At 37.5% G+C, this 20,376-nt stretch overlaps 1 protein-coding gene across 2 annotated transcripts in view; it reads left to right on the forward strand.

Annotated features, from left to right (window-relative positions):
• Spock3 (SPARC (osteonectin), cwcv and kazal like domains proteoglycan 3) overlaps positions 1–20,376 on the forward strand; it is a 436,641-nt gene that overhangs the window by 395,804 nt on the left and 20,461 nt on the right. For both annotated transcript variants that reach the window (XM_060381847.1, XM_060381846.1), the window contains exon 7: positions 13,482–13,601. In XM_060381847.1, coding sequence (XP_060237830.1) covers positions 13,482–13,601 — 120 coding nt within the window. The remainder of the gene's footprint in view (positions 1–13,481; positions 13,602–20,376) is intronic.

The following is a 20,376-nucleotide window of genomic DNA, read 5'->3' on the forward strand; positions in this document are numbered from 1 at the left end:
ATTGGTGACATCTATCTTATTGAATAACTGCTAATAGGGAGCTTTGTCTGTGTCTTTTGTGTGTGTGGCTGTTTGTACTGTAGCTTATTTCTCAGGAGAATCTCTATGACGTGTTTTTAATTAGTATCAAACATTTGACTTGGAGACATGCGATTTCTTTAAAGTCAAGAAGATCCAATTACCCTGTGTAGATTTGGTGCTGGCTTCTGAAAGTGTATTTTGCTAACATCAAATGTGTCCTGCAGCAATGCTGAGCTCATATCGTTATCATCATCATTTAATGAAATGGAAGTTTACAAGCTTTGAGTGAGGCTTGCCCTTTTTGTTCTAAGTTGGTCTTGGGTGAGACATCTTCAGTGGTTTGATTTGGAACCCCAGTTCTGACCTACTGGTTCAAACCCTGGCAATCCCACATTCCTCTCTGACACCAGGAAAATTCGGCAATGTCAGTTTCCTGACATTTCAAGCTGAAAGCAATAATAAAGTTTTTGTGAAGATTTTCAGTTAACATAGTTCAATACTCAACACAGTAATTATGCACTTGTCAGTGGTTATCATTATTATAACAATTATTGGTATAAGATATTTAATTTCTAATTTTATTGCAACAACAAGCATAAACTCTTGAAAGTTAAATTATGGTATTAGATGCAAGAAAGGTACTTAAGGTCTCAGAATTGAGAAGAGTTTCTGAAATACTGCTTTTCTTAAATATGGCATTTAATTTAAAAACTAATGCACTTTCAAAATTATTCCATTAGGTGTGCATATCAAGCACTTTATAAGTTTGTTAAGACTTGCAAACATAGTAAAATATCACAATTCAATGTTCAATGGACTTTTTACCCATCTACTGGTAATTTATTTGGCAAAATGTTATACTACACTTGGTGCAGTTTGCCAATCAAAATATCAAATACAATTTAGTAAACTTTTGTATTTCAATATTTGTTTATGATAGGCAATGCATTAACATGTTTGACTTCTAAAGGTATAAAATGCACATAAACTATACTGTGTCTTTATATATAGCTATGCAACCCATGACAATGTGTTGGTTCCTTAGATATGTCTTCACAAATACAAAACTGCATTACTCCATCTTCTTTTTTATTGTTTTAAATATTAGTTACAGTTTATTAACTTTGTATCCCAGCTGTAGCCCACTCCCTCATTCCCTCCCAATCTCACCCTCCCTCCCTCATCTCCTCCCTGCCCCTTTCCAAGTCCACAGATAGGGGAAGTCTCCTCCTCTTCGATCTGAACCTAGCTTATCAGGTTTCATCAGGACTGGCTGCCATGTCCTCCTCTGTGGCCTAGCAAGGCTGTTCCTCCTTCTGGTGGGGGGTGGGGGGAGGGTCAAAGAGCCAGTCATTGAGTTCATGAGAGAAATACTCCCTGTTCCTCTTGCTAGGGAACCCACTTGGACACTGAGCTACCATGGGCTACATCTGAGCAGGGGTTCTAGATTTTTAAATAGGACACCAAAAGTACAAGCAGCAAAAGCAGAAACTTGACAGAAGCTATAACAAAACTGCTTCTGCATAGCAAAAGACAGCAATCAGTAAAGTAAGTAAAATTGAAAAACTCACACCTTAGAATGGATTATTCTTCTAGAAGTGGATTAAAGAAACTGTGTATGGGGTATCAAAATATTCTATTGCAAAATTAAATAAGATATTTTTTTCCTTTTTCTTTTTATTAATTACAGTTTATTCACTTTGTATCCCCCCTCTAACTCCCTCCCTCCTCCCCTCCCAGTCCCACCTTCCATCTTCCCCACCCCTGTCCCTCTCCCAGTCCACTGATAAGGGAGGTCCTCCTCCCCTTCCCTCTGATGCTAGCCTATCAGGTATCATCAGGAGTGGCTGCATTGTCTTCCTCTGTGGCCTGGTAAGGCTGCTCCCCCTTCAGGGGGAGGAGATCAAAGAGCAGGCCAATCAGTTCCTATCAGAGACAGTCCCTATACCCATTACTACGAATCTACTTGGATACTGAACTGCCATAGGCTATCTCTGTGCAGGATTTCCAGGCTATTTCCATGAATGGTCTTTGGCTGGAGTATCAGTCTCAGAAAAGACCCCTGTGCCCAGACTTTTTGGATCTGTTGCTGCCCTTGTGGAGCTCCTGTCCTCTCTAGATCTTACTATCTCCCACTTCTTTCATAAGATTCCCTGCACTCTGCCCAAAGTTTAGCTATGAGTCTCAGAATCTGACTCAATACCCTGAAGGGCAGAGCCTTTCAAAGGCCCTCTGTGGTAGACTCCTGTCCTGTTTTCTGTTTTCTCCCTACTCAGTGTCCATCTTCTTTACCTTTCTGAATGAGATTGAGCATCTTAGCCAGAGTCCTCCTTCTTAATTAACTTCCTACGTGTACAGATTTTAGTATGTTTATCCTGTATTATATGTCTAATATCCACTTATGAGTGAATATATACCCTGTGTGTCTTTCTGCTTTTGGGATACATCACTCAGGATGATCTTTTCCAGTTCCCACCATTCACCTGTAAATTTTATGATTTCCTTGTATTTTATCACTGAGTAATATTCCATTGTGTAGATATAACACAATTTCTATACTCATTCCTCAACTGAGGGGCATCTGGGCTGTTTCCAGCTTCTGTCTATTACAAATAAAGCTGCTACAAAAACATGGTTGAGCAAATGTCCTTGTTGTATACTTGAGCATCTTTTGGATATATGCCTAGGAGTGGTATAGCTGGAAGGCAAGCTCTTCTTGAGGAAGTGCTATTTCTAATTGTCTTAGAAAGCACCAGATTGATTTTCAAAGTGGTTGTAGAAGTTTACATTCCCACCTGCAGTGGAGGAGGACACCTGATATTTTACAAAGATGCCAAAACCATACAATGGAAAAAAGACAGCATCTTCAACAAATGGTGCTGGTCTAACTGGATGTCTACATGTAGAAAAATACAAATAAATCCATATTTATCACCCTGCACAAAACTGAAGTCCAAGTGGATCAAAGACCTCAATATGAAGCCAGATACACTAAACCTGTTACAATAAAAAGTGGGGAAGAGCCTTGAACTCATTGGCACAAGAGACAACTTCCTGAACAGAACACCAGCAACACTGGCCCTAAGGACAACAATCAATAAATGGGACCTCATGAAACTGAAAAGCTTCAGTAAAGCAAAGAACACTGTTGTCAAAACAGAACAACTGCCTACAGATTGGGAAAGGAGCTTCACCAACCCTTATATCTGACTGAGGGCTAATATCCAGTATATATAAATAACTCAAGAAGTTAAAAAGCAACAAATCAAGTAATCCAATGAAAAAATGGGGTACAGAGATAAACAGAGAATTCTCAATAGAAGAATATCGGATGGCAGAGGAATGTTCAACATCTTTAGTCATCAGGGAAATGCAAATCAAAATGACCCTGAGATTTCACCTTACACCCATCAGAATGACTAAGTGAATAAAATGAGATTTTAAAATGTGAAAATTATCCGAACAAACACTTCTCAAAAAAATATGCTGGGGTTGGTAAACACACATTGTGATCTTGAGCTATGTAGCAAGTACCAGAGATCATGAGACCATGGCTTTAAGAATCAGAAAGAAAATACAAATTTTCAACAAATACAGAACAGAATGGACTCAACTGCACTAATCATTAGGGTAATGCAGAAGATCAACGCCACCATAATCCACCATTACCTGTTCATCTAGATAGAATGGCTACAATTAACGACAAAAATAAAAATAAAGAAATCGAATGCTGGTTACCATCAGGGGACTAGAAGTCTGTGGGAATGTAAATTAGTATAGATAAATGTTAAGTTAAACAGTATGGGGATTTCTCAGTAAGCTAAAAATAGATGTCTATTATATAACCTAATTATCCCACCACTAGGTACATAAAGAAAATAAAATCAATATAGCAAAGAGATACCTCTTTTCCTGTTTACTGCAGAACCATTCATAATATCCAAGAATCAACAGATTCCTTCAGTGGGTAGAAGAGGTCATATGTGTGCTCAGTGGAATGTTATTCATCCATAAAGAAGTAAATCCTGCCATTTCTGTCAATATGGACAAAATTGGAGGACATTACATTTGGTAAAATAAGCCAAGGATAGAGAAAAATATAACACATTCTAATTTATTTGTACCTCATCTTCTTACATAATGAGGTTATAATGCACAGCATTAAATGTGCTCTTCTGTCCTTTACCTTTATTAAAAATTTAAATAAAAGCTATAATTTGGTAGATAATGAACTTCTTTATATAATAAGAGTCAAAGTGTGACTTTGTTCAAGGAATGTCATCAGTCCAGTATTTGAGGCAATAATATTGAGAACAAAGATGCTATTAAACACAATTGAGTAAATATATTACAAAGCTGAAGGGAAGATTTTACATGTGTGCACTCACTGTTGGAATGTATTTTATTAAATGAGTGTTGTTAGATTGGGTTCTAAAATTGTTCTTTGTAACAATTTTAAGAAATGTTTTAAAGTATTTATTATTTTCTAATAATAACAAAGGAAAAGAAAAGGTGAATGGCAAAACATGTCACCACCATGCCAATTTTTCTGATTCTAACTGATCTATGAACTTCGTATACAACAGTTCAGGGAAAGGATGATGGCAAGACGCAATAGATATACCAGAGCATCTAGGAAATATTTATATAAAGATAAGTGGTATTTCACTGGACCATCATTCAGCTTCAGCAAGTGAGATTCAGGAATAAAAATGACACGTACATTGTCTTCCCTAAATGAAGAGATGGATATGACTTTTGTGAAATTCTTGGGTCCTATGCCCCTCTGACTCAAAACTGGCCTGTGACATAACCTTGAGAATTGTTCTTTTCTGAAGTACTGCAGTACTCTTACACACTTTTTCTCATGTGTCACATCTTTCCTCATTCTATTATTTTTCTCCAGTATATCATGTTTCCCTTGTATTTCCTCTGAGAAGATTATGGTGGAAGTTTTATTTGTGGATCTTAAATGTGTAAAATATTTTCTTTATAGTATTCTCCCCATTGATTTTTCTGTTAAATGAGTCCAAGAAAGAAGAAGCAATTTTCATATGCCCAAAAAAGTATTAGTGAACATTTCTGCATACATTTTTTTTTCCTTATCATTAGTATCTGGGCATTTTTGGTTTTCATTTCTTTTCAGAGAGGTCTATGATCTTTGTCAATAGTAATATTCAGAAATGTTAACATAATATGTACCATCCACTTTATTGGGTAATGGGGCGGATTGTAAATCTAGGCATTCCCTTCAAGCCCTAGATAACTGTTTAACTATGTTCTGTTACTGTAAGTTAAACTCTACAGTGCTTAATAAATGCAACATCAGAACATATGTGTTCTTATTAATTACATTACAACATAACACAGTATCATGGGATAAGTTTTAGAAACTATGGCCAACTCAAGAAGAACTTAATGGTATTTTGTAAGTTTTTATTTGTTTGTTTAGGATGCTTTGGCTGGGATTTTTCCCTCCTTATTGGTCATTTGTTTCATTTTTTTGTGTATTTGTGGGTTGTCAGTGTGTGTGTTTGCCTCTGCATGTGTATGTGTTTCTACATGTTCTTTGTTGTTTTGTTTGTTTTTTTTTGTTTGTTTGTTTGTTCTATTTTGTTTGGTGATTTCAGACACCTTTGGCCAACAACCTTTTTAGATTTAAGCCATTCCTAGAACTGTAATTTAAATTTGATAACAAGTGATGTTCAGCAGGGTCTCAATTATCCCAAATGTTTGGAGATTTCATTTAGATTGCCTTCATAAATGCATGTATTTTTGGAAGATTCTACTATATTAATTTTCCATTAAGACCCACAAATGGACCTTGTTTTTAGTTGTGCCTTGTGATATTTACCCCCATATATTTCCTTCCTCCTCTCTGTTTTGTCTGTCTGTTCCAATTTATACCCCCAGCAATCTATGACTCTATATTCTATTTTTCCTTCCTAAAGAATCCATCTGCCGGGGCCAGCCCGACAGAGTCGAACGGTTCTTGAGTTGGGTGTGAGGATTAAAATTAATAAAATAAACACACAGCACACAGGAAACTTCTTAAAGGTCCAGACGCGACAGCCATAGCAAAAGGCAGACTGCTGCAGCAAGCAGCAAGTCTCAAGTGCTGCCTCATCCTCTGCCTCCAGCCTTCTCACCACTTTATTCTTTGAGGAGTTACTTTAGCCAGTAAAACATCTCAGAACAATAGGTTATTTTGCACAAGGAGCCTGAAGAAGAGGTGTAACCCTCACCAGCTATCCCACCTATTGTCACAAACAAAAGGAGATGGACTTGCAAGTTCTCCTCTGCCATTAGTAAAGGCCTGCTAAAAACCATCTCTCCGCCGAGATTTAAATAACAAAGCAGGCTGCTGAGTCACGGCTCCCGACATCCATCCCTCCCCATAATGTTCCTTACTTAATAACTAGCCTCCATAATCGTAAAGATTGTATGTAACCAGCTTATGGAAGCCTTGAAAGCTAATATCCACAAATAAGAGCATACATACCATATTTGTATTTGGGGGTCTTGTTTACAACACTAGAGATGATTTACCAGTGAGTTTCATTTACATGTCCCTTATCTATTCATCTAATGACAGGCTTATAGATTGTTTCTTATTCCTGGCCATTATGGATAGAACAGCAATGAATGTTGTTGACCAAGTCACTTTAGTGGGATGAATCACCATTTGGATATATATTGAGAGCTGTATAGCTGAATCTTGAGGTACATGTATTCCCATTTTCCTGATTTTTATGGTGGCTGTTCAAATCTGCACCCCCAACAGCAGTGGACACTCTTCTCCGTATTCTACATCCTCCCTACCATGAATTGCAGACAGGTGTGAGCTACCATGTGGGGGCTGGGAAGTGAATCTGAACCTCTGGAAGAGCAGCCAATACTCTTAACCACTGAGCCATCACTTCAGCCTCCTAGATTATCAGTTTTAACATCATACAGATTGAGTATTAAACTCATCCCATGACTGTGTCACAGAAAGATGGAATATAATGAGATTAAAGGAAGACTTGAATATTCAAGTTTTGTGTTTTGGATTAATTAGATGGTCTATATATCTAAATCAATAAATGTAATCCACCAAATAAAGAAGCTTCTGAGGGGTTTTGTTGTTGTTGTTTTGTCTTTGAGTATATTTATGTGGTGGATTGGTGGATTACATGTACTGATTTACATATATTGACTATCTAATTAGTTTAAAGCAGTAAACTTGAATATTCAAGCCTTCCTTTAAGCAGGTATCCTTCTATCTTTCTGTGATTCCCTGACCCACATGGCAGCTCACAACTGTGATATCTCCTAGATATCTCCACACCCATGCACATAAAATAAAATTAAATATCTTATTTAAAAAAAATGAATAATCTCCACCAAATGTCACTCCTCTGATGAGTGGAAGTAAATTTCTAGGGAAATGAATCTATTAAAATTTTTATCATTTTAATATATTATGTCATTTGAATTCCACATTTTCTATTTAGCTTTGAAAGAACCTGGATCACAACATCAACCACATTGATTTCATTTTTATTTAGGGATTTTTCCTCATTCAGACATGAATAGTTTGAAAGCTGAAGTTGGTATTGATAGATTATTTAAAATGTAGTTTTAGAAATACAAAAACCAGAGAAAAAAGAGGGTTTCTTTGTTGTTTTTGTTTTTTATTTTAATTTTTTTTTGTTTGTTTGTTTTTCTGACCTTAAGTGGGATCTCCTTTATTTGTTGTAAGGGAGCATGTTGTCATCCAATCTAAGGTTTAATAAGCTGCCTACAGAGGAAAGAATGAGACCCCTTAAAGAAACAGAAAGAATTTCTATAGTCCATTAGGAGACCTAGAAAATGTAGTCTTTCAGCAGGAAACTATCATTCATAACTCTGAGAAGATACACCAACACCCCGCCCCCCTTTACACACACAAACACACACACACACACCACGCACGCACAAGGTAGGATATTATAGCTGCTTTCTTCTGAAGAGGACCTTTGTCTTTGTGAGAGGGGGTAATTCTTAGTCCATTCAAGAGATCCTCTTGTCACGAACTATCGGAGAATCATAATCTGATCATCTGCTTCAATGGATCACATGATTGCCATCCTATCTTTTGAAAGATTCTTGGAAAATAATTATTAGAGGTCGCTAGGCACATGATTTAGTTACAGAGAAAATCTGACCAATTTTCTAAGAAAGTTGAGGATAGGGATGAGCAGAGGTGGGAAATACAGAGTGGGCTAGTATGAGAAAGTGGGCATAGAGTTGATGCACGTGACAGGGACTGGTCCCATTGCCAGGACATCGCACTAAAATGAGCTACTAGAAGTACCAGGGAGTTACAGAGCATCAAAGAAGGGGACAGGAGAAAATAGAAACCTAATGTAAAAAACTGTGTCTGGCCTATCGTGGAAGGGACGATGGTCTCTTTTAGACAGTGTTTCTCCACGGCGTCTAAAAGGTTTATTTGCAGATGTATCAGGAGCAAATGTAGCCGTTGTAGGATGAAAGCTACTGGGGAAGACGTCATTGAAAATTTTGTTTGGATACATGGTGAATTTCAGTAAGTCAAACATTTAACAGACAGAGCAAGAACGTAGGTGTGAGGGTAATAAAGAGAAAGGGGTCGAGGGGAGGAGCCACAGTGGGAGGGAAACAGAAGGCAGTTTTTTTCTGTCCCTCAGGTCTTTAGGCCCCATTTCAAAATGGTTAAGATCTGTTTGTACGGAAGTAGTATTTTTCCAGGAAGGCACAATTCCCATCCGTAGCAGGAGTCAGAGCTACTCATTTTTAATTCGGGATGCTGCAACAATAAAGGAGTACAGCTGTCCTTGAAAGGTGTTAATCTGATTTGAGCTAATAAGATGGAGAGGGTGCAGAGAAGGCTTCAGTCCACCTATTTTAGTCTCCAAAACAATGTCTAGAATGGCAAGAAGAATAATAAGTGTAATGGCCCAAAGTCTATTAGTCCCCTCTCAGAGGTCACTCATAAATGTTAGTTTTATTTCCTCACATGAGAAGATGAGAAGAGAGCTCTTCGCAAGCCTTTCTAGATCTTTGTTAAGTCATGCTGGTTGATTCACCTCAGCTATGCTGGCCTAAACTCTTTTCCAAGCTGACTGATTCAAACTGGCCCCTCCTGGATTCTGATTGAATTTCTCTTCCTGGCCTCAAACTAATTCTGGCAATATGTTTTAATCTTCTGTCTCCTGATTCTCTTTCTCATTCTATCTTCACTTGTTTCTAGGTTGTACTCTCTGCAACCTGTTCTCTATAAAATTGTCCTGGTAATCAAATCTCAGTATAAACTCCCTTTCTCTCTTCCTGTGCTGCTCTTGCGTTGCCTCTCTTTCCTATCCTGTTCTCTTGAGAGTTAGGCATATCAAATATCTGACTCATTCTGTCAAATCTTTCTCTGATTTGATTCATCACTTTGTCTGCCTCTCAACTAAACATCACTTTGAAACATGCTGCTTCCTTCTATGAACTATCCTTACCTTCATTGTTTTGGATTTCATGTGTGTATTAAGGGCATGTCTATATTCTAGCCAGATCACACTGTCATCCAGAGCATGTCTACATCCCAGTCAGACCACAAGATCAAGACAGTCTTTTGATGTGATCCCTTTCCAGAGCAGCCACATTGCTGGATTAAAATTTCAGTGACTTCTTTTAATGGTTTGGGATGTTGATTTTTCAGTGATCACTTTGAAGTAACATATGGTCAATGAATGGAGTAACAATTATTGTCTAAAAAAGTTCCATCCAAGAGGCCAGGAAATAACATAACTGTTGGCAAGAATCAAAGACCTCAGGATTTAAAAACTGTATAATTTTGTGGGAAACAATAAGAGACAAAGTTAAATGAGAAAAAAAATATTTGCCTAAAGATTAACCTGAGTTAAATAAAATTGTACATGGTGGTACCGGGTACCAAAGTTCTGGAGAATGATAGGGTAACTGTAATGATGTCTTTAATGTCAGCCTACTACATAAGAAACTAACACCTGACACTTTACAAAAGAAGTCAGTTAAAGTCAGCCTCAAAGAAATGAATCTAAGAAAATGTGTTTAAGTGATATTCCTTGTTTCTATATAAGATAAACTTTTTAGACTTGTTTCAAATATTAACAAAACCAGCTATTTTTCAATACCAGAAATAAAGTATTTCAAGTAAAACAAAATATCTGGTTAGAAACATTTTTTTTAATTTTTATTTTTTATATTAGTTACAGTTTATTTACTTTGTATCCCAATTTGAGGTGGTAAAATTTTAAAAATTGTAACTATTACATTTTGTAGTCATAGTATTTGAAAATATGAATAGTACATATTTTGCTAATATCAAAATTTTATATTATATTCCAAGATCATATAGTAAATATTAGGCTGTATCAAGAAACAATTTAATTCTGAGTTGTACTTACCTAAAAATATACTTTTTTTTATTTAAACGTATTCTCAGAGATAGTGAATCTCTTGTTTTCTCCTCAACAGACACTTCTCTAGAGCAATCTAGAAAATTCTAAGTTACCAAGTCAGAGACTACTGTGTCAGGAGTAAATGATTCATTTTACAGAATTTTCCAGAATTAGTACTGTGAAGGGATCTTTTCAAAATTTCTTCCATATTCATTCATATACCTAACTAATTGATGAATTGAGCAGTCAGTTATGTCAAATCTATTACAAGTAATTTATACGTAACAGGCTGAATTAACAAAAAAGGCTAAAACCAACTTTTTACTCTTTTTTATTTATGAATAGATCTCTGGCATCACATGTTGACAGCAATAGTCATGCTTCTTAACATGTTTCTTAACATTAAAATTAGATTGTTGTTTAATTGAGATTGAGACTTAATTGGTAAATCAAGATAACCAAATTTTAATAAGTTTTGGCTCCTGTAATTTCTCTGAAAACATCTACAGGCATCATTGCCAACACCTATATACTCTTTGTAGGCTTCAAGGTAACAGTGAAGGCACTGGCCTTCCATCCGGGTAGAGAGTAGATTGTATTGTCAAAGCACCACATGTGAGCCCAGGTTGGATAGGATTTCCTTTATCTAAGTCATCTCCTCCTGAAGACTATTGCATCTACCGTTCATCAGGGAACATGGGTGGTTGAGGTATAGACCCAGAAATTATTTTTTGCTAAAAGAAAGAACTAAATGCCAGGGTAAAAGAATGACCAGTTTAACTAGCATGCAGGTACCATACAGGGTGGTAGGCTTAGATACAAGATATCCTTGTTGACAATATTTCCATATATTAGTTCAGAAGACACTAAGGGCAGAATAGTCACAATTTTCTACTCTGCAGTTTGAGACATTTGGGATGTAAGTATAGACTCTGAGATCTGGCACCATGCATGATAATCCATTACACTGTCACATGATATTAATTCATTTATACATTAGAAGGATGTTTTCTTTATGGTTTGGACTAAATGGTCAAAGCTGGCAAGGCGTATGCAGTAGAAGCAGAAACAGCAGATTTCTGGCACGTCATATTCTTGCATCTTTGCAAGAGTGAATCTTTGTCTTGCAGTGAGACCAGCATACAATTTATTCTGGTGGGATGGTGTTACATCCAAAGAAACTGCTTGAACATAGGAGGGTTCATACCATGCAAGTGTAATGTGATTTAACCCATAGTACTAAAGAATTCAATCTTTTTAAAATTTATTTATTTATTACACTTTATACACTTTGTTTCCCCCTGTAGCTCCTCTCCCAATCCCATCCTCCCTCCCTCTTCCCTACCTGTGCCCCTCCCCCAGTCCATTGATAAGGGAGGTCCTCCTCTCTTTCCCTCTGATCCTAGTCTCTCAGGTCTCATCAGGACTGGCTGCATTGTCTTCCTTGTAAGGCTGGTACGGCTGCTCCCTCCTCAGGGGGAGGTGATCAAAGAGCAGGCCAATCAGTTCCTGTCAGAGAGGAGAGAGGAAGGAGAGGGGAGGAGAGGGGAGGAGAGAGAGAGCCCCGATGTGGCGCTGTTTATATAAGCCCGGGTCACACCTGAGTGACGTGTCAATACCCTGATTGGCTGCTCACTCTTTACCCCACCTGATGACTGGGCCCAGCATGCTTAGCATGCTTACGCAATTCTTAGCGTACTTACGCAATCTGCGCATGTGTACTGGAGGTTTACAGTTTTGAGGGCGGGATGTCAGCGCCACCTAGTGGCGTCTGAGTCTCGGCTCTCCACACCCAGCTGATATAGCAGGCATTGGGGTATCGGGCATGGTTCTAAGCCAGAACTTTTAGGTGCCATTAAAGTAAACTTCCAGTTTTATGGGGGTAGGGTCCTCAGACTAAACTACCACTCTGTCTTATGGAGTTATTTAAATCTGTTTAAATCTGGGGTTCTCAACCTGTGGTTTGCAACCCTTCTGGGGAGCGGGGAGGGTCTAACAACCCTTTTACAGTGGTCATATATAAGATATCAGTTGTATTACATTACAACTCATAACAGCAGGAAAATTACAGTCATTAAGTAACGGAATAATTTTATGGTAGGGGTGATCACTACAGGAAGAACTGTATCAAAAGTTTGCAGCATCAGAAAGGTTGAGAAACACTGTCTTATATATTTAAATTGAAAATTACATATTTTGAGTTAGCAGTTAGGCCATTTCAATTGTGAAACTCTAGTGAACTGCAGACCAATGACTTTCAAGTCAAAGCGTCTTAGAGTTTTTTGTAAAGCTCTTGGATTCTTAAACGATCTTCGTTGAAATGACCAGACACAGCAGTTAATAAAGGATTGTCCCTAACCTAATAGAATAATTCCAGGGCAAAGGAGCTGCAGGGCCTTGGGAAGATTCTGAGAGCTTTCAGCTGAATATGTATAAAGTCTCCAGTTCCTTTGACCGAAGGGTCTTGCACAGGAAAGCTGCCATGAGCTCCTGCCTCTAACTGAAGTGTCTCTGAATTAGGCCCAAAGGATCACCTTGTTCCAGTCATTTGCTCTTGCGTGAGTGTGAATGTAGCATGGCCTCCCACCTCAGTCAGACTCTCAGGGTCAGAAGGGAAAGTGAAAGAAAAGGTCAGAGAGAGAAAGGGAAAATAAAAGGCTTCAAATGGTGTCCTAGAGTAGCAAGTTTGTGCTGTCTACTGGACACAAAGGTCCCTCGTCTTTTCCAGGTTTCAGCATCATATGTTAGATGAAGTAAAAAGTAGTTGCGAACAGACAGAAGGTGGAAAGAAAGGGAGGCCTGGACTGACGGTGGGAGGGACCCCGTATCTTCACAGAGAGGGAGCCTTTTGTCACCCAAATGTATGGATAGAAAGAATACTATGGAAGAAGCTGAAATATTGCTCTTTATGGGGCAGAAACAACTCTGTAGTCGCCAAGGTAAACTTGGAAGTGCAGCCTTTCAAGAGAAAACTATCAGGTCTCCCACTAAAGTGTTATTGTTATTAAACATGTACGTTGTTTCTCTTTTTAGCCTGCAGTGACCTGGAATTCAGAGAGGTGGCCAACAGACTGAGAGACTGGTTCAAGGCCCTTCACGAGGGTGGGAGCCAGAACAAGAAGACGAAAGCGCCGCCGAGGCCCGAGAGAAGCCGTAAGATGTTAAAATTGGATAGAGCTATTATCTTGAAGATGGTGACCTATAGCCAGTGAACGCCTCAGGATGAACACACTTGCCACATTTATCCTTTACCTTAATGCGTTCATAGACCCAGGGGTTCCCTAGCAGGATACTATTTAAAAATTAAGAAAGACAGAACAAAAGAGAGGAGGAATTCCAAAGCTCTCTGTATAGGATGATGTAGACATAAAGGTTTTGTAATAACTACTTAGAGATCATAAGAAGACTCATTTGAATGGATGGCATGTTGACCTTGGTCCTGTATAAAGTGACTATATTAGTTCCTTAAAAGTCAGTTTCATGTAGAGTGCTTGGAGAACATGGGATTAACCTTTGCAGGAGTCATTAATCTCACCAGTTGAGAATAAGACCACTCCCCCATTGTTTGAGCCCAGTTAGCAAGCTTTAATTAAATACTGACCATGATGATGGAATCTGTCCACTTCCATTCTGCGGTTCCCAGGAAATGGTGATAAGTCACATGAAAACCATTTTGGACAAGGTTATAAAGGCAACCCCATAAGGCTGCAGTGTTTTCCTTCAGGCCCAATCGGGGCGATCATGCACCTTGAAGTATTTCCTGCCTAAGCACCTCCCACCCACGTGTGACCAAGCACATCTTGGGCAGTTGGGTCCAACAAGCTTGATTAGCTGGGTGAAACATGGGGCCTGCAGTATTTCAGGGAATATCTACGCTTGAACAAGGAACTCACAGGTTAGAGGCACTTTCATTTTATGGCTCTCTTAGGTACATTAATTAAAACCTAAAACATAAATTTGGCTTTCATATACAAAAAACAAACAAAAATATGAAAATTGCTAAATAAATAAGACGTATTGTTATGAACAATTTTATATTTTATTTGTATGAAATTCATTTTCATTTAATGGATTCAGAAATTATACTGAAACATGACTGAATATTTCAAAGAACAGAAAACTTTCATTTTTTTTCCTAAGAGGCAAGGAAAAAAATGGAAGAGGTAAATTCTGTAGCATATCTGGCAAAGAATTATCTGGCATGTGACCCTCACTGTTTATCATAATGAATATGATTATCAGTTCTACTTAGACCTCTCATGATACATTTTCTGTCAAAATGATAGTACCATTACACAACTGTCTGTGATATTCACATTTTTCTAATATCTTTCTATCTTTCCTCCAGGTAAGTTATTTTTTTCACAGTCCCAACCTTACGTATTTATGAATTTTATTTTCTAGGATGATTTAATAAATGTGAAAATTAAAGTGCCCATAGAAATAACTTTTCACTGGGTAAACATGCATACATTTCTTATGAATTTCAGAAACAAATTACAGTATTTACCAATACCACAGGAGCGTTTCTGGTATGTGTCTTTGAGTCAGTTTTAGAGCTTGGGCAGTATAAGTGGTTTTCTGTCTTTCAGCTGAATTTATTTCATAGTAAAAACAACTAAATATATCTATTCTCCATCTTGAATAAAATATGTTAGTTGGGAAAGGCCCTTCCAGACCATTGCAAATTGAGTTTTTATTAATATGCATATATCCACAGCCATATTCTAAGTACATATTCTTGAACAGAGTATGTTTTCAAAGGTGTTCTTTGAATTTGTGTTCTGACTGGGCTCTCCCCCAAAATTTAGAGGTACACCAAAAGAGAACGCAGAGTGCTCAGCAAGATGCCTGATTAACTGTCCAGTTTCATATACAAGACTTTCTTTTCAGTCTTTTTTCATTCAAGAAATACCATGAAACACTGTCACCATGGTTATTGAATTACAGGAAGTTCCTCTAGAGTTGAGGATCTTTGCCAAATGAAGGGGAGAAATATGAGTGTATAGAGAATTACTTAAGAAGTTAACAGAGAGTGCGTTTACAAAGGATGTTTCCGTCGTTAACCAAAAGCCACGCTGTCCAATGAAGCCTCAGGTTTCTTCACCACTGAGTCTTTACACCCCCCTTGATGAATCATTCCCAAAGTGCACTATCTTTCATTTGTAAACCTATTCTGAAGCAGCAGGTTTGTGTCTCCTGTTTGTTGATCTTACTTTTTGAACTACATCTCCCATTTTCTCTTTCCAGTATGCTGAAATAACAGCATGAGGCAACAAGCCAAGCCCTAGCCCATTTCCTTTTTTTTTTTAAACTTGTTTTTTGGAGTATGAATCCATTTAAACATTGTACTACAGTACTACACTTTCAGTTACAATACTAAAAATACTTAGAATTCTAAAACACAAAAATTTGCTTTGATACTGATATTTTAATATGACAGTGAGCAAAATTCATGCATTATATGACATTATGACATTAACATAGAATCATAAAAAGTATTCTGTAATGTTCTATGACTTTTTATGTATTTTACACAGAAAATTACAAAGAAAAGCAATTTATAATTTCTTTTGAACAGAAGAAAAATTGTCTCAAGAAAATTTTGTCATTTCAATGGAGAGAAAAATTCAGTCTTAGTTTGGCAGCATGATAACATTTCATTCTGTTTTTAAAAATATATTATGTATAAATCCTTAAATACTAAATGTCATTGTCAAGGAAGAAGACTTTGTTAATCTTTTCTGACTCTGTGTATTTTAACTTTACCTCACACATTTTGGAGTAGTATGTGATTTTAATATTAGGAAAAATGACTTCTTTAGCAAAACATTGTCTTACATTCCTTATATATTTTTCTGGAAGAGTCATGCTTACATAAAATTTTAATTTTGCTGTATTTTAATTTTATAGAGAGACATATGAGGCGGATAATTATAAAGTATTAGCCACCAGCAATTTCAATAGATTTTGTGACTATACATTTTATACTTTTTATAGCCATATGTTTCTTTGTAGTAAGTCTCTTTAATGTGTTGAAATAAACATATATATTCACAGTGCCAAGTACGCACATTCCTCTAGGCCATTAAAAGAGGTAAAATACGTACATTTAAATGCATGCTTTTGTATTTCATCCATTAAAAAATAGCTGATATTTGGCTAGCTAGCATAGGAATATCATTTCAACTTAATGAGGATCTTAGAAATTATTTGATGATAACTTAATAAATCATAGTTACTGTTGGAATAAATTGTATCATTCATTTGAATAACGATTATATATTTATACACTAATTTTGATGAATTTGATCAGTATTTTAAAGTATTCTTTAAAAATACTCTCAAATCAGCTACAATATATGCTTAATACTGTGTGCGGCTCATTCTAAACCTATAGCTGTTTGTTTGTTTATATGTTGAGTTTTTGGTTTTGGTTTTTTTGGTTGTTTGGGTGTTCGGTTTTTCCAAGACAGGGTTTCTCTGTGTACCCTTGATTGTCCTGGACTTGCTTTATAGACAAGGCTGGCCTTGAACTCTGCCTCCCCTAGTGCTGGGATTAGAGGCGTGAACCTTTGTGCCTGGCTCCTGTACCTGTTTTTAATTCAGTAATGTTAAACTAGTCTTTTCCACCAAGGCTGACTTCAATTATAGAAACTAAATTTCTAAAACTTTTCAGTTATAATTCATATGAAAATTTGAAAGTAATAATTTTATTATTCATTTTGAAAAAATGAAAACATATATATTTATATATAATAATAATTTACATATTATATAAATTAGATGAAATTGAAAGTTGTATCGTACTTATTTACAACAAAGATTGTTTTAAGAGATTTTATCTAATTTTCTAATATGATCTTCACATTGAAACCCACTGACATGGCTAAAACATATGTGAAAGCATTTTACTATCAAAGCTGGGAGAGAAATCACTGTACAAACCTACCTTTATATGTTGATAGATTGCAATATGTATCTGTCTGAGGAAATAATGAGTGTGGCTTAAAGTTAACCTTGGCAGAGAAGCATGCTGCATTTTGAGAAACAGAACACTTTCCATATGAAAGAGCCAATGTTACATTTAATATAGAAATGTGACATAGAGCACTGTGTAAAAAGGAAGGGTGGTTTCTCTTCTTTAATTTGTGTTAAATCTGTTGCCGTAAATTGATTTCTAGGACATTATTTTTGGTATTGCTGTTTGGTGAATTCTGGTATATATCATTAGACAGGAATTAAAATTACAAACTAAAGAAATACATTCTATTCTTTCCAATAAAAGTCTCTGTTTGTTTCTATTATGTCTGTCTATAATATCTTGTTAATATTAAACATCTTAACATATATTGTGGGGCAACTGTTCAAGAAGTAGCTGAAGTGCATAGCTTATTGCCTAAACAAGTATTTGTCTTATTATTTAAAATTTTTCTTCCAGAGACATCTTTTTCTTAGCTAAACACTGTTCAAGTTTCATTCTGTCAAAGCATCTGGGTATATTCTGGCCCTGTTTTGAAAATTGGAATGGTTAGAATAAAAAAACTAATGTGCTTTGGTTTTCAGTGGAGGCAATGTCAACATTGCACAGCAACCGGGCTGTGGCATGGTTACTGCCCTCGACTCTTAAATTTAGGAAGAAGGAGGGACGACACCTATTGAAAATGTACAAATGGAAGAGACCATGAGCAACTTTAAAATCACAGACAAGATGGGTACAGAAAAATCAGTTGTACTTGCTCAAGAGATCAGGGCCACTGAAAATAAAACTGTTCCTCAGTGTTTCCATGTGGTTTCTCAGTGGCTCCATGAGAAAGGTAACCTAGAGTAAAACCCATCAAAGGCTCCAACTGGTGAAACGGCACATTCATTTTAGAGAGCCTGGTTTGAGAATTTTGCTGAACAAGTGTTCTTTTTGAGAATGACCACCCGGGAAAAAGATTTTAGAGGGCTAGTTTCCTAGTTGCTCAGACCACTATAGTTGTGATGCAAGGGAGTCAGACTACATATTGAGCTGTTAAGAAAACTTGAATATGTTATCTACATGATGCTCATTATTGCAGATATATAACTTTTAAGAGTTATGAGATTGGTGCATCAGTCTCTGCAAGACCCCTGGGCTCAGATATTTTTACTTTGTTGGTCTCCTTGTAGGGCTCTTGTCCCCTCCATGTCCTTCTATTTCCTTCCCCTCTTCTTCTTTCATAAGACTCCCTGTCCTTTGCTCAAAGTTTTGCTGTGAGTCTAAGCATCTCCTTCAATCCCCTGTTGGGTGGAGCCTTTCAGAGGACCTGCTATAGTAGATTTCTATCCTATTTCCTCCTTTCTACGCCTTCTGGTGTCTATCCTGTTTTCCATTCCGAATGAAATTTACACATCCTCTCTAGGGTCCTCCTTAGCGTTTAGCTTCTTTATGTCTATAGATTTTAGTATGCCTATCCTATGTCATATGGCTAACATCTGCTTATAAGTGAGTGTATACCATGCCTGTATTTCTGTTTCTGGGTTACCTCACTCAGAATGATCTTTACACAGAGAGGACAGACACTCCCTGCTCAAATGTAGCAGATTGGCATCTCAGTTTCCATGTGGGTCACAGAGTAAAGGCAGCAGTGGCTGCCTCTATCATGAACTCCTTGCCTGCTCTGTGATCACTTGCACCTGGTGATATGATGTTGCTAGGACACAGAGGAAGAGGATCCAAGCAGTCCTGATGAGACTTGATAAGCTATGGGCAGATGGCAGAGGAGGAGAAATCCCTCTTTAGGTGGACTAGGAGAAGGGGATGGGGGAAGATAGGGGAGTGGGACTAGGAGAAGTTGAGGGAGGGAGTTTCAATCGGGATATAATGAATAAATTGTGAAAAAAATAAATTAAAAAAAACTTAGAAGGTAGTTTAGACATGCATTGATTATCCAGAAAGCTGAAGCCAGAAACTTAGCTACAAGGTCTTTAGAAGAAAGCCTGAGAGGCCATTTTAAGGAGGTGACAACTATGGTTAATTAAAGAGAGCAAAATGTTGGAATTCCCAGTGCCGAGGAAACAGTTGGTGAGGGAGCAGGGCCAGAGAGATGCTTTGTATGTTTCAGGTGGCAGTGGTGGAGCCCAATGTGAAGCCATCATGGGCCCATGTGAAGCTGTCATAAACGCAATGCAAAGCCATCACAGTCCCCAGATGCAAATATGAGGCTGCAGGGTTTGACATTTTCCTGCTGGGTTTTAGTCGTGCATCCATCTAGTCTTTCTTTGCTATCTTCCTGTTAGAATGATAATACCAGCTATCTTCCATTGTATGTTAAATGCAACTATACATACATTGACTGATAGTTAAGAGCTAGCCTTGAGACAAGAGATTGACTTCAGGTTATGAACTATTTAACAGTCTTGAGACTGATAATACATGTGTAAACTTTGTAAAATTATTTTTATTAATTATACTTTATTAATTTTGTATCCCCCCCTGTAACTCCCTCCTCCCCTCCCAATCTCACTCTTCCTCCTTCTTCCCCACCTGTACCTCTTCCTCAGTCCACTGATAAGGAAGGTCCTTCTTCCTTTCCCTCTGATCCTAGTCTATCAGGTCTCATCAGGACTGGCTGCATTGTCTTCTTCTGTGGCCTGGTAAGGCTATTCCCCCGTCAGGGGGAGGTGATCAAAGAGGAGGCCAATCAGTTCCCGTCAGAGACAGTCCCTGTCCCCATTACTATGGATCCCACTTGGACAATGAACTGCCATGGGCTACCTCTGTGCAGAGGTTCCAAGCCGTCTCCATGAGTGATACTTGGCTGGAGTATCAGTCTCATAAAAGGCCCCTGTGCCCAGACTTCTTGGATCTGTTGCTCTCCTTGTGGAGCTCCTGTCCTCTCCAGATCTTACTATTTCCCACTTCTTTCATAAGAATCCCTGTGTTCTGCCCAAAGTATGGCTA

The sequence above is a fragment of the Meriones unguiculatus genome, chromosome 4, assembly GCF_030254825.1.
Source record: "Meriones unguiculatus strain TT.TT164.6M chromosome 4, Bangor_MerUng_6.1, whole genome shotgun sequence".
Classification (NCBI taxonomy): Eukaryota; Metazoa; Chordata; class Mammalia; order Rodentia; family Muridae; genus Meriones; species Meriones unguiculatus.